This window comes from Hemitrygon akajei, chromosome 1, assembly GCF_048418815.1.
Source record: "Hemitrygon akajei chromosome 1, sHemAka1.3, whole genome shotgun sequence".
NCBI lineage: Eukaryota > Metazoa > Chordata > Chondrichthyes > Myliobatiformes > Dasyatidae > Hemitrygon > Hemitrygon akajei.
Genome location: NC_133124.1, coordinates 77,491,400 through 77,506,471, shown reverse-complemented (window position 1 = coordinate 77,506,471; position 15,072 = coordinate 77,491,400). Strand labels below are relative to the sequence as shown.

At 40.8% G+C, this 15,072-nt stretch overlaps 1 protein-coding gene across 2 annotated transcripts in view; it reads left to right on the top strand.

Moving 5' to 3' along the window:
- The window catches only part of LOC140728079 (NIPA-like protein 2), a 110,394-nt gene extending 95,726 nt beyond the window's left edge, over nt 1–14,668 (top strand). For both annotated transcript variants that reach the window (XM_073046271.1, XM_073046263.1), the window contains 4 exons: nt 293–381; nt 3,176–3,239; nt 4,110–4,204; nt 13,159–14,668. In XM_073046271.1, coding sequence (XP_072902372.1) covers nt 293–381; nt 3,176–3,239; nt 4,110–4,204; nt 13,159–13,268 — 358 coding nt within the window. In that variant the 3' untranslated portion in view covers nt 13,269–14,668. The remainder of the gene's footprint in view (nt 1–292; nt 382–3,175; nt 3,240–4,109; nt 4,205–13,158) is intronic.
- Nucleotides 14,669–15,072: the final 404 nt, after the last annotated feature.

The following is a 15,072-nucleotide window of genomic DNA, read 5'->3' as shown; positions in this document are numbered from 1 at the left end:
TCCTTCTTCAACTCTGTCCTACACCACTGACCCTATTACCATGAAACAATGACCCTTAGTGTGAGATGTTCCAGCCAGAGGAAGCAGCCCCTTGGCAGGAATCCTCCCAGCCATTGTTGTTGTGAATAAGATCAGCTCTCCCTTTTTAAATTGCCTCGGTTACAGGCCCATCCTTATCTATGCCAGGCTTGTGGAGTGAATAAAGCTCTGTACTGATATTCTCCAGGCCACCAAATCTGTGAGCAAAGTGTGGATCTCTCTGCTTAACTAAGACAATGATATTTCCTTGCAGGTTCTTGAACCAAGCCATGCGCCTGTATAATGCAACAGAAGTGGTACCAATCAATTTTGTTTTCTTTACAACCAGTGCTATAATTGCAGGTAGGGTTCTGTCTGTATTTATTTATCTTCCTGCTTAAGAATTGCCTACTATTTAGAAGAGGGTTGTAGCAGATCTATCATCCTATGTGGTCTGCACTTGTCAATTGAAAGTCAGGTTGCTATTTATTTGAGTATATGCAAGGAAGTTGCCCAGATTATAAAATCCAGGGGTGGGTGGGGATTTAGCAATCTCTGATAAGTATTTTCTTAACCCATGTTTAACAGTAAGCTATTATTCTTTGACCAATCTGAGAGTAGACCTCTTACCCTGGTCAGTATCCGATCATAACAAATTGTCTTTCAAACTATCAATGCTGCAGAGAGCACTTGTACATTAAGAGCTATATTTCCTCCACTGCATATTTGTGTCCACAAGCCCATCATCTCTCCCTGAACTCCTAGATTCCCCAGACAATTACTGTTTTAGGAACAGCCTGTGAACCTTCTAATGTCTTTTGCATTCTCTGAACTATTCCACATCCTGCCATGTCTGTAATGGTTGTGGAGTATGAATTTACATTTTGCTGAAATTACTAGAAAGATTTGTTTTGTAAATTTACATCAGTTTTTCATCCACTGTGCATGGCATCCCAGTAGAGTTCAGACTCGTCCAGTTTTGAATTATGAATATTTCTGATGAGAGGATCCTGGTTAGATGACAGAATAATCGGGAGATAATTAGTTTGGTTAATAATTGCCTAAAAAGGATGGCAGATGTTTGGTCGGACATTATGACAGAGGAATTCAAGTCCAAGTTTATTGTTGTCATATGTAGGGTGCATACCGGAAGGAGTGTAGAAACCTGCTGTCACCTGGTGGAACGTACCCAGAATTAAATCATCATACAGCATAAAAATAGGCCCTTCAGCCCATCACGTCCATGTCAACCTCCTTACCTACTACACTACTCCCATTTGCCTGTATTAGGACTGTATCCTTCAATTCCTTGCCTATATAAGCATCTGTCTAACTGCCTCTTAAATGTATCTCCCTCCTCTAGCAGTTGAAACTCCTGCCTGTGGAGATGCTTTATTTCTTATTACCCTCGATATCTCTCTCAGAGCATCCCAAAAGAACCAATGAAGTCCATTGGAGTGGGAAATAAAGGCCAATATGAAGAGCAAATTAAAGTTCATTGTCATAGGCAAATATGTCCTGCGTACAAATGCCATGAAAATTAGCTTTTTACAGCCACAGCAACACTGTGCATTACAAGATGAGGACAAGGATAACTTAAATTTAAATTAACATAAATTATGCATAAATTACACATGTGCAAATTAATAACAACACTGGTGCAGGAATTTCTGTTTGCTAGTGTGGTACTGTGGCACCACCGAAAGCACTGCTGTATCACCGCTCGGGCTTTGATTCTGGTCTCGGCTGCTGTCTGTGGAGAGTTTCTATGTTATCCCTGTGAGCCTGTGGGCTTCTCCAGGTGCTGCAAATACTTCCCACATCCCCAAGGTATGCTGGAAAGTTAATTAACTGCTGTCAGTTGTCCCTGGTGTAGGCAAAGGGCAAGGAGAATCAAAAGGGGAGTTAATGAGCATGTCAGATAAAATAATGTGCAGGGGAGGAAGAGGAATATTGAGAACTCAGGGCTGAATGGTCTCCTTTTTGTAATAGTCAGTAAGCAAACTGGTCCCTATAAGTTAGTGCATCCTGGATTATCAGCAGCTGTCTGTACTGATCTTATCCCAATGGGGTCTGTACCACTGTGCTAAACACAGGCAAATGGGATCTGCATAGGTAGGCACCATGGACAAATTGGACCGAAGGGCCTGTTTACATATTGTATAACGCTATGGCTGAATCAATGGACTGGAATCGAAGCCTCTAGGCTAACAATCAAAAGGTGAAATCCTGCCACAGCTTCAGTAAATTTGGATTTAAATACTTCATCTCAGTAGTAGTGACGATGTAGTAGTAACTAGATTGTCTTGTCATAAAGCCCATAGGCATTTTCCACAGCTCCAAGTCCAGCTTCGTTCAATTGGTCTGGTCTACATCTGACTCCAGGGCATTTGATTCTTAACTGTCTCAGCCTGAAGTTTGACTCAGCTAAAGTGAAATTAGGGGTGCTAACAGGGCCAGAGGAGTCTGTATGTACAGATTTTTTTAAAGGAGGGTGAAGGAATGTAGTCAGCTCAAACGTGCTTTTACTGCTGGTGCTCAGAGGCAAGTTTCAGTGAGGACAGTTTCAGTGGTTGAAAAGGGAAGCCTCGACCATGGCAAAATCTGCCTTTAGCTGTAAGTGAATAAACACTTACTGCAGAATAGACAAGTTAACAGATACATTAATCAAGGTGCTAGTTTTGATAACGTTTGGAGCAACTATTAATGAATGTAGTGGAAAGGGATATTCTCGATGAACCATGGGTCTGCTGGAACTGGTGGATTACTCTCCAAGAAGTTATAACTCGTAACTGGCAATTAGTTTATTATTGCCACATGTACAAGGTACAATGAAGATTTTCAGCCTAATTTCTAACAGCCTGAAGTGCAAATATACTATTTGCTGTGTTAATTACTTTATTGCATCTGTACATTCACATTAATTGGTTTATTAAAGTCACATATGTTGAGATACAGTGAAAAGCTTTGTTTGCATGCTATCAGACAGGTTAGTAGTACAAAAGGAAAAGCAATAACAGAATGCAGAACATAGAGATCAAGAGTTCATCATTATCCTTCAAAACGCCAAGTCAAGAGTCAAATAACAGCAGGAATGAAACTGTTCTTGATGTGTAAAAATATATTTAGAGATTTTTAAAAATCTGTTTAATTGTAGGAGTGATATTTTATCAGGAGTTCTACGGTGCTGCTTTACTCAATATCTTCATGTTCCTGTTTGGGTAAGTGATGAGGCCAACCATGTGCCTCACTTCTTCATTGTGAATTGGGATTTGTGCTGGGGCATAGTTTATGGGTGACTTAACCCCCACCCTGGCATCATGGAGGGGTTGTGTTCCCATTGAACACAAATAGAGTAAGGTTGGGATTGCTAGGATATTTTCCTTGGAGTGTAGGGAACTGAGGAATGACCTTATAGAGGTGTATAAAATTATGAGGGGCATAAGACAGAGGGAATGCACTCAAGGGTTGGAGAATCAAGAACTAGACTGCACAGGATTAAAGTGAGGGGGAGAGGTGTCATAGGAAGTGGAGGGGCAACTTTATTTGCACAGAGGGCCATGCGTGCATGGAATAAGCTGCCAGAGGAAGTGTTTGAGGCCAGTACAATAGCAATATTTAAAAGACAAGTGCGTGGGTGGGAAAAGTTTAGAGGGATATAGGCCAAAAGTGGACAAATTAGCCTAGCTTACATGGGTATTTTCAGCCACTTGGGTTGAAGAGCCTGTTTCTGTGCTATATAATCTTTGTAACAAATCCACATCATCTGTGCATGAATCAAGAAATGAGGGCTGAACATAATTTTTAAAAAATCCATCACAGTAAATTGTTCTGCTGTGTCTCAGATAATTAGTGAACTCCATAAAGCAAATTTCCGTTCCCCGAGCTTCTGTAAAACTGGGGTTGCCTTATATCAGATCGTGGGTTTTGTGAAGTTGCTTTCTGTTGAGTAAATTCTCAGAGTGTGACTGCATCTGTGAACAACCTTTGCAAGCTAGAACCATTGGAGAATTGTGTGAGAAGTCAGAATCCAGATGGAGTGCATGTTTTGTCTTCACTAGTACTGTAATATCTTGTTTGAATATTTCTAGGTGTATGCTGTCATTCCTTGGTGTTTTCCTGATCGCCAAGAACAGGGAGAAGCGGACAGCTGACATTCGATATATTGATTTGGGCACCATTCCAAGTATGAATCTTTTACTATGTTCATCAATTCTGGTTATTTTATAAAATATTGTTGAAGAAGTAAAACAAAATCTAGCAGCAATTAGGTCAGCAGCCTTATAGGACTTAGAAACATGGCAAAGTGTCAAATAAAACTAGACTTTGGTGGCCTTTATTTAGCTTGGGGAGTTGGCAAAAATGGCAGGGATAAAGTTGACAGAGTGCAACTCTTTCTGGACTGTGACGAAGCAGAGTACCTATTCTGCAGTAAGATCTTGCAAAGGTGGGGATGCAAAGAATGAATTACTGGACAACAAATTTTTTCAAAAGTGTTGCTTCTTCAGAATTTTTTTTGTTTATGATAGACTGCTTGAAGATGAACACAAATATAATTTCAGAATACTTGTATCACGTAGGAATTTGGAGAAACAACAAATTAACTTTCATTGAATATAATGTGTTTAATTGTGTAATGGTGCTGATGCTTTGCAATAGTTCAATTAAGTTAAAAATATTTTGCTAATGATTTTCATTTGTACTCGGTGTCTGAGGCTTCTCACTTAAGTGTCCAACAATAATTCGCCAGTATTGATGGATTCCAGTTGCCCTGGTATCTTTTGTCAATGACCACAATGTCCTGGTGAAACCTTTCACCGTGCTCGTCACTAACAGCACCAGGATTTGCAGGGAAGAAGTCTAAATAGGAATGCAGAAAATGAATTTTTAGTGTGGCGTGTTGCATTTCATAGTTTTATATGCTTGAAGCATGCTTTCAACCAGTTGCATGTAGTTTGGCGCTCTGTAGATGCCAAGAAAACTTTCAACAACTTCCTTGAATGTGATTTTCTCCGGTCCCACTAGAACTTCTTCTAATTGCCTGTCATTGATGACCTGTTTGATTTGTGGATCAACAAAAATGCTTTCCTTAATCTTGGCATCAGTTATTCTGGGAAACATCTGTCTCAAATAAAAAAATCCTTCATAAAATTTTTTGTGCCTAGTGATAGCAAATTACATCCTTACAGTCCTGAACCCAATAATTATTACTAAAACCTGTCCTGCCATGCAGCAGCTGTGCTGCCTAAGCATGCCTGGACAAGATAGGAAACTTTCCGGCTTACATTGATGGCAACATTTTAATTGACTTGAATTATGAATTGAAATAATACATGTAACTTTATTTTTAAAAATGGTGCGCGATAGAAAGAATATGCAATAACTGGAGAAAGTTCAAATGAGGTTCAGGAAAAATGATACAAGGATTGAATAGCTTGTCATATGAAGAGCATGTGATGGCTTGGGGCCTGTATACACTAGAATTCAGAAGAATGAGAGGTGGCCTTATTGAAACCTATCAAATGGAGAAAGGCCTTGATAGAGTGGATGAGGGTGTTTCCTATGGTGGGAGAGTCTAAGACCAGGGGGCACAGCCTCAAAATAGAGGGGTGTCCTTTTAGAATGGCAATGAGGAGGTATTTCTTTAGACAAAGAGTGGTGAATCTGTGGAATTATTTGCCACAGGCAGCTGTGGAGGCCAAGTCTTTATGTATATTTAACCTAAAGGTTGATGGATCTTTGATTGGTCTGGCATGAAGGGATACAGGGAGAAGGCAGGAGATTGGGGCTGAGAGGGACATTGGATCAACTATAATGAAATGGCAGAGCAGACTCAATGGGCCAAATGGCCTAACTCTGCTCCTATTCTTATGGCCTTATATCAGACTGCTGGAAAATTATGCTGGAGAGGTAGCAATTGGGGACAAGGCAGACAAACTGAATAAGTATTTTAGACCATAGGAGCAGAATTAGGCCATTTGGCCCATCGAGTCTGCTTTGTCATTCAATCATGGCTGATCCTTTTTTCCCCTCCTCAGGCCCACTCTCTGGCCCTCTCCCCATAATCTTTGATGTCGTGGGCAATCAAAAACCTATAAATACACCCAATGACATGGCCTCCACAGCTGCCTGTGGTAACAAATTCCACAAATTCAGCACCCAATTTGTGGAAATTCCACATATTTGACCACCAAAAAATTGCCCTGCGTGTTTTAAATGGCCGCCTCCTATCCTGAGGCTGTACTCCCTTGTGTTCTAGACTCCTATATCATGGGAAACATCCTTTCCACATGCACTCTATCACATCAGTAGGCCACAACATCATACCAGACAATCTGTAATAGTGCAACAAGATCATCATTGTTTTTATACTCCATGCATTGAGATACAACACTTTGAGTACAGTATTTGCTACCCTTTTTGATTCTGCATCCCTAATGCACTGATACTTACCCTGCTGGCTGCAATTTTGTCCTATCATCTGCCTACCCTTCCTGACAGTCTGACGGCACGCTATCTTTGCTTTTTTTAACCATCATCCTATCCTGAGTTCCTTCACTCTGGTTCACATCCTCCTGCTAAACTTGTTTAAACCCTCCCTAACAGCTCCAATAAACCTGCCTGCGAGAATTTTGGTTCCGCCTTAGGTTCGGGTGCAACACACCATACGTCCACCAGAAGAGATCCCAACCAGAAGCACCTGCCCCTGCACCAGTTCCTCAGCCACGCATTAATCTGCCAAATCATCCTGTTTCTACCCTTCTGGAAAGGAAAGGCTCATCCTGAGTACAGATGTGGCGGAGACAGAGGAACTGAGAAACAGAATGGCATTTTTTTTCAAGTGACCAGTAGGAAGTAGGAAGGAAGAGTCATTGGGCTTGATTTGTTTTACACTGGCGTGTTAGAGAACTGTTACTGAATTGAAATGTAAGCTTGTGGCTGGATTGGTTTATTTGGCCTTGATCCTGCTTGGAGGTTCTTGAACCTGAAATTGGATGATGCCTGTTTTACTTTTCAAGATACAGCACAGTAACCAAGTCTACCAACTCAATGAGCCTGCATTGCACAATTACACCCATTTAACCAATTAACCTAATAACCCGTACCTCTTTGGAAAATGGGACAAAATCCATGCTGTCACAGGGAGAATGCCTTACAGCAGTGGAATTGAATCTGGTTTGCTGGTGTCGTTATAATGTAATGCTAACTGCTACTCTACCAGGGGCATTTGTTGGCTCCCTACGAAAATTTACTTGCAGAAATGCCCAGGAAAGTTATTTTAGAATGAAGCTGAGTGATTCTGTGCTTGGATGTAAAAAAAATAGCTTTCCCTTCTTTCACTGAATGGTGTCATTTGCAAAGAAAGGAGCAAATTAAGATCTGAAGTCTCAGAACAGTACAGCATAGAACAGGCTCTTCAACACAACATGCCTATTTACATTGTGCTTATGTATACTAATCCCATATAACCACATGAGGTCTGTAGTCTTTTGTGATGAACAATATAAGTACTTGTCTAGATGTTTCTTTAATACTCATTGTGTTTGCTTCCACCACCTCTACAGCAATATATTCTAAACTCCAGTCACCCTCTTGTGGAGAAATATTCATCTTCATTTACCCTCATGTGGTAACCCTTTCATTCATCTACCCTTTTTGATTTTACATCTCTCTTACACTGATAGTCACCCTGCTGGCTGCAATTTTGTCCTATCATCTGCCTGCCCTTCCTGACAGTTTGATTGTACGCAATCTTTGCTATTTTTTTGGTTTTGCCTCAGTCTTTACTGTGGTAGGCACTAGCAATATGCCTGAAGTTCGAGAATATCAGTGGGCAGAAGTGAGTAAGGTTGCCATTACCAGGGAGAAAGTGCTGGGAAACTGAAAGGTCTGAAAGTAGATAAATCACCTGGATCAAGTGGTGTACACTACAGGGTTCTGAAAGAGGTGGCTGAAGAGATCGTGGAGGCATTAGTAATGGTCTTTCAAGAATCAATAGATTCTGGCATGGTTGCAGAGGACTGAAAAATTGCAACTGTCAATTTACTCGTCAAGAAAGGAGAGAGGCAGAAGAAAGAAAATTATAGGTTAATTAGTTTGACCTCAGTGGTTGGGAAATTTTTGGAGTTGATTGTTAAGGATGTGGTATGGGGTACTTGGAGATACAGGATAAAATAGGCTGAAGTCAGCATGGTTTCCTTCAGGGAAAATTTTGCCTGACAAATCTGTTGGAATTCTTTGAAGAAATAACAAACAGGATTCGCAAAGGAGAACCAATGTTGTGTACTTGGATTTTCAGAAGGCCTTTGACAAGGTGCAGCACACGAGGCTGCTTAACAGGTTAAGAGCCGATGATATTATAGGAAAGATACTAGCATGGATAGAGTGTTGGCTGGTGGGCAGGAGGCAAGGAGTGGGAATAAATGGACTCTTTTCTGGTTGGCTGCCAGTGACTAGTGGTGTTCTGTAGGGGTCTGTGTTTGGACTGCTCCTTTTTAAGTGACATGTCAATGACTTGGATGACAAAGTTGATGGCTTTGTGGCCAAGTTTGCAGACTATACAAAGATAGGTGGAGTGGCAGATGGTGTTGAAGAAGCAGGGAGGCTGCAGAAAGACTTAAACAGATTAGGAAGAATGGTCAAAGAAGTGACAGATGGAAGGAATACAGTGTTCGGTCATGCACTTTGGTAAAAGAAATAAAAGTGTAAACTATTTTCTAAATAGGGAGAAAATTCAAAAATCTGAGTCATCATGCAGGATTCCTAAAGGTCAACTTGCATGTTGAGTCAGTGGTGATCATGACAAATACAATGTAAGCATTTATTTCAAAAAGATTAGAATATAAAAGCAAAGGTGTAATGCTCAGGCACTGGTAAGGCCTCACTTGGAGTATTGTGAGCAGTTCTGGGCCATCTAAGAAAGGATGTGATGACTTTGGAGAGGGTTCAGAGGAGGTTCAAGGGAATGATTCTGGGAATGAAAGAGTTACCATATGAGGTCTCATTGATGGCTCTGGACCTGAACACTCACTGGAATTAAGAAGAATGAGGAGAGACCTCATTGAGACCTATCGAATGTTAAAATGCCTCGATAGAGTGGATGTGGAGAGGATGTTTCCTGTGGTGGGAGAGTCTAAGACCCGAGGACACAGCCTCAGAATAGGAGTCGTCCATTTAAAATGGCGATGAGGAGGAATTTCTTTAGCCAGGGAGTGGAGAATCTGTGGAATTCATTGCCACAGACCAAGTGGAGGCCAAGTCATTGGGTATATTTAAGGCAGAGGTTGATAGGTCAGGGTATGTAGGGTTACAGGGAAAAGACGAGATTGGGGCTGAGAGGGAAATGGATCGGACTCAATGGGCCAAATGACCTAATTCTGCTCCTGTACCTTATGGTCTCATAATCTTATGCATTTAGGGTCAGAGGAAAAAAGGTTTAAGGAGATGTGTGGTAAAAGGTTTTTTTCACAAACTGTGCTGGGTGCTTGGAACATGCCATTAGGGGTGGTGCTGGAAGCAGATTTGATAGTGACACTTAAAAGGCTTTTCGGCAAGCATATGGATAAACAGGGAATGGAGGCATGCGGATCTGGTCAAGGCAGAAGAGAATTAGTTTAATTTAGCATCACGTTCAGCGCAGCCATTGTGGCAAGAGTGGCCTGCATCTGTATTGGTACTGTTCTATGTTCTAGAAGGTACTGGAATCTCTCAGCAGATAAACAGCATCTGTGGAGAGAGAAACAGGGTTAACATTTCAGGGTGCTGATCTTTCATCAAGAAGGTTGCTGTTTTTATCTCAGTCACTGTTTGGTATGGTATCATTATGCTGGCTGCTTTACTGTGGCAGTGAGATGTGTATATATAGAGTCTACAGATGGAATGTGATGTGCTGAGCTGTGTCCACAACTCTGCAGTTTCTTGTGGTCTTGTGCAGAGCAGTTGTCATACCAAGCAATGGTACATACAGACAGATCTACGGGGCTTTGATAAAAATTGGTGAGAGGATTGGGACATGCCAAATTTCTGTGGCCTTCTGAGGAAGTAGAGGTGTTGGTGAGTTTTTTTAACTGTGACTTCCAACAGGTGACTCAATGTTTCAATTTAGCTTCTAACATATTTGGGTCAAAATAATTTTTGTATCATAAAGAAAGCTTTGTTTATAACATTATGGAAATTATTAGTGATTAATGTGGTGTTACCATACCATTCTCTGTTTCAAGGGTGTCTCGGTCTTGTTAATGGATGACTGTGCTAATAATGTCACTGTCCAAAGAAGGTAGAGCAAAGCCTGTCTCCATTTACTGCTGATCCCGAGAATCGGAGACATCTCCCTCCCCAAACCTCCCTGCACTTTCCTTTGTCTCTCTCCCAGTTCTAAATCTGAAACATTGGCTCCATTTCCCCTCCCACAGATGGGTATTTGGTCATGTGAATTGCCCCTATTGTCGGAAGGTGGTGATATGAAATGGTAATGTGAAAGAGAATAGGTTAACTATAGCTGGGAATCAAAATAATAACGTAACAGATGAGATAAAAAATGAGAGAGCTTATGTTTAAGGTGAGAGGGGCAAGATTTAAAGGGGACCTGAGAGGCAAACTTTTTACACAGAAATTGGTGGTTAGGTGCAAAAAGCTGTCAGAGGAAGTGATAGAAGAAAATACATCGACGACATTTAAAAGACACGTGGGCAGGTACACAGATAGGAAAAGCTTAGATGGATATGGGCCAAAAGTGGGCAAACAGGACAACTGGGCCTTCATGCATGCCTTAATAAAAAAACAAAAGATGAGCCGGAAAGCTCTGGAATGGAACATTGAACAGTTCAGTTCAGTACAGTACAGTCTCTTTGGTTCACAATGTTGTGACAACCTCCCTCCTACACAGTCCACAACCCTCCATATTTCCTAATCCATTTGCCTATCTAAAAGCCTCTTAATGTCCCTTTTGTGCTCGTCACTTCCACCATCCCCAGCAGTGTGTTCCAGGCACATGCCACTCCCTATACCTCTGACATCTGCCCCAAGCTTTCCTCAACTCACCTTAAAAGGAAGGCCACTGGTACTGGCCATTGCCATCCTGGGAAAAGGGCAATTACTGTCCAATATCATTCTATCCAAAAGGAAGAAAACAAACTTCCTTGCAGAATAGAAAACCACTCCACGTACTTAACTGGGCATTAATGAGTTCATTTCCTGTCCATTTCTACACTAAACATAATTAATGTCTTGTTGTTCAGCGGAGTCCAGTCTTGTACATATGTTGCAGTGTGAAGGGAAATTGGCACTGAGTGAGTAATTAATCAAACTGGTGCTTTTGCAGGAGTACTTGGAGAGATAGATTGCTCCATATATATGTCCCTCATCCTCCTTACTCCCTTCACCACCAGCGCTCAAAGTTCAAAGTAAGTTTATTGTTAAAATCCATATATGTCACCATATACAGCCCTGAGATTCATTTTCTTGCAGGCATTCATAGTTAATACAAGAAACAATAGAATCAACGGAAGTTCACATCATCAGGGCAGACAACAACCAATGTGCAAACTAAACAACAAACAATGCAAATACAAAAAGAAAGATAAAAATAAGAAATACTACTAAAAATAAATAAATAATAACTATCGAGAATGAAAGATGAAGAATTCTTGAAACTGTCCAGTTCAGTGATGGGGCAAGTGAAGTTACCTCCTCTGGTTCAAGAGATTGATCGTCGAGGGGTAATAACATTTCCTGAAATGAGTAGTGCAGGTTCTGAGGCTCCTGTACCACCTTCCTGGTGGCAGCAGCGAGAAGAGAGCCTGGCCTGGAAGGTGGGGGTTGTTGATGATGGATCCTGTTTTCCTGTGCCAGGGCTCCATGCAGATACACTCAATGGTGGGGAGGGCTTTAACCGTGATGGACTGGGCTGTATCCACTACTTTTTGTAGAACTTTTCATGCAAGGGCATTGGTATTTCCATTCCAGACCATAATGCAACCAGTGAATATACTCCCCACTACACCTCTATCCTGCTTGGTGGCGCAATAATATCAGTGCCGGACTCCGGAGCAAAGGTTCCCGAGTTCAAATCCAAGTCGGGTCGAGTGTCGAACTAGCAACTCGGCCTTGTGAAACAAGAATAGCTTGCTACGGAAACACACCACCAGGTTGTGGGACAATTATTACCCTAAAACCATCGGGCTCCTAAACCAGCATGGATAATTTCAATCACCACTACTCTGAACTGAGTCTACATACTACAGACTAACTTTAATGAACTCTTTATAAATCATGTTTTTAGTATCTTTTTAGTTTGCGCAGCTTGTCTTCTTTTGCATGTTGGTGGTTTTCAGTCTTTGTTTATAACCATATAACAATTACAGCATGGAAACAGGCCATCTCGGCCCTTCGAGTCTGTGCTGAACGCCTATTCTCACTTTATCTATTATATATAGTTTTTTTGTAATTCCTATTGAATTACTTTTTCCTATAAATGCGTGTAAGAAAATGAATCTCAAGGTAGTACATGGTAACATATTACATATTTTTACTTTGAACTTGGTCTATTATTGTCATATGTAAGTACTGAGGTAAGTGATAACTTCGTTTTGCATTCCATCCATACAGATCATTTAATTACAACAGTGCATAGAAGCAGTACAAAGGAAAACAATAACAGAATGCAGAATAAAATGTCAGAGAAAATGTACTATTGTATCATACTAGGGGACCATTCAATAGATTTATAACAATAGGATAGAATTTTAAAGTAAGTACATGTTCTGCACAGCATTGTGGGCCAAAGAGCCTGTATTGTGTTGTAAATTTTCTATGTTTCTAAGCAGTTCTTTGGCTTGGGGGCTTTTCATTTCAGGCTTTTGTAACCGCTGCTCAAAGGGAGGGGGGAGAAGAGAGAGTGTCTGGGGTAGGATGTGTCTGATTTTGTTGGCTGCTTTACTGGGGCAATGAGAAGTGTAGATAGAGTCAGTGGAAAGGCGATTGGTTTCTGTGATGTTCTAAGCTGTATCCACAATTCTCTACAGTTTCTTGAGGTCTTGGGCAGAGCAAGCCATGATATATTTGTTAAGGTCAGTGATATTAATGCCATATTAAGCAAATAAAAGAAAATACATTAACCATATTTTTCTGTTTATTTTACAGAGCAGAAAAAGTCAGGAAAAATCCAACCGGAACTCAACAGTATCAGTTCTTACGGAACTGTACAGGATGGAGAACAGAACAATGATTCTGTGGGTGAAAACGCAAAGTAACTATCAAACAGCAGATTGAAATGGATTTAATACTTGAACTAAGTATTAACTCAACCTTAACACCTCATCACGTTAGATGTTCTCAGTTTGGATTCTGGATTCATCCCACATTGTACTGTTGACGGGCTGTGGTCTAATCACACTTCATTGTTTACAATGGAAAATATCACTTCATCAGTCATGTGACTTTTAAAAAGTAAATTTATAAAGGGGCATCGTTTTGATTTTGGACTTTGAAATCCACTTGACAAACATATTTATTCCAAGATTTAAGCAGAAAAGCAGGATAATTCTTTCTATAATTTATTTATAGCTTGCATTGTTGGAGGATGCTAACATTGAAGGGTAGAGGGAAAAGTACTAAGTGAGGCAACAGTTCCAGGTTAATGGCAGATTGCCTGAAAAAAAACAAAGAATTTGTATTTATGTAAATTATGTAAATTTGTATTTATGTAAATATAAATTCACATGAATTTGTATTCAAGAGCTCAGGGCTTCCCTACGTGCCTTACTGCAGAAGATACCACTTCTGAACATGGTAATGTTGTAGTATAGAAATTGTGGAATATCTCACAGGACATAAACATTGATTTCTCTAACTACCAGTAGTTTCTCCCCACATCTTCCCTCCTCTCCTTTTCCTTTCCCTGTTCTGGTTCCCCTCATACCCAATTTCTTATCCTCATCTGCCCATTGTCCTTTTCTGGTTTCTCTCTTCCATGGCCAGTCTCCTCTCCTGTCAGATCCCCTCACAGCTTCTTACTCCAACCCTCCTCCCCTACCATCCTTTGTCCACTTGTACCCCTCCCACCTTCTTATTCTGACTTTTGCCCTCATTCCTTTCCAGTCCTGATGAAAGGCCACAACCCAAAATGTCAATTGTTCATTTCCCTGCAAGGATACTACCTGACCTGCTGAGTTCCTCCAGCATTTTGCATGCGTAGACCTCACTGCCGATACGTTTTAGTGATGTTTGTTGTAGGATTTATATTGGCCAGGGGAGGTGAGATATCTGCCTGTCAACAAAGTAATGCGTTAAGGTATTTTACATTCACTGGTGAAAAAGGACTGGACCTTCATCTATCATCTGACCCATGGCACTTCCAACAATGCAGCACTCCTTCAGTAAGGCACTGGAGTGCCAGTGTGGACCGAATGCCTGTGTCTCTGATGTTGAACCCTATAAACCTTAAGTACTGTAATTACAAAGTTTAGCCATTTATATTAATCAGCACAGTAGCATATTTAATTTTAGTTACTTTCCAGTATTTACTTAATATTTGATATTTTCAGGTTAAGTTCTTTTATTATTATGACTAAAATAGTTTCTTGTTTAAAATGTTCAATTAACTTGTGAACAAATGGAATAAAATGTTGTTTCCTGTAACATTTCACATGAATGTTCTCTTGTTTGCTCCTGCTTCTCTCCATAACACTTTCAGAGTCAGAGAGTCATATAGCATGGAAACAGGCCCCTTGTCTGAGACTGGCCCGTGCTGACCAAGATGCTCGTTTCAGCTAGACCCGTTTGCCCACATTTAGCTCACATCTCTAAGCCTTTCCTATCTATGTACCTTTCCAAGTGCCTTTTAAAGGTCTGTGGCTACCTCTTCCTCTGGCAGTTCATTCCTTGTTTAGACCACCCGCTGCTGGGAGAAAATCCCCTCAGGTTCCTATTAAACGACTCCTCTCTCACCTTAAACCTATGCCTTCTAGTTCTTGATTTCCCAATCCTAGGGGAAAAAGGGGCTGTGTATATTAACTATATCTATAATCCTCATGGGGGATGTCAGAGGTAAGATTA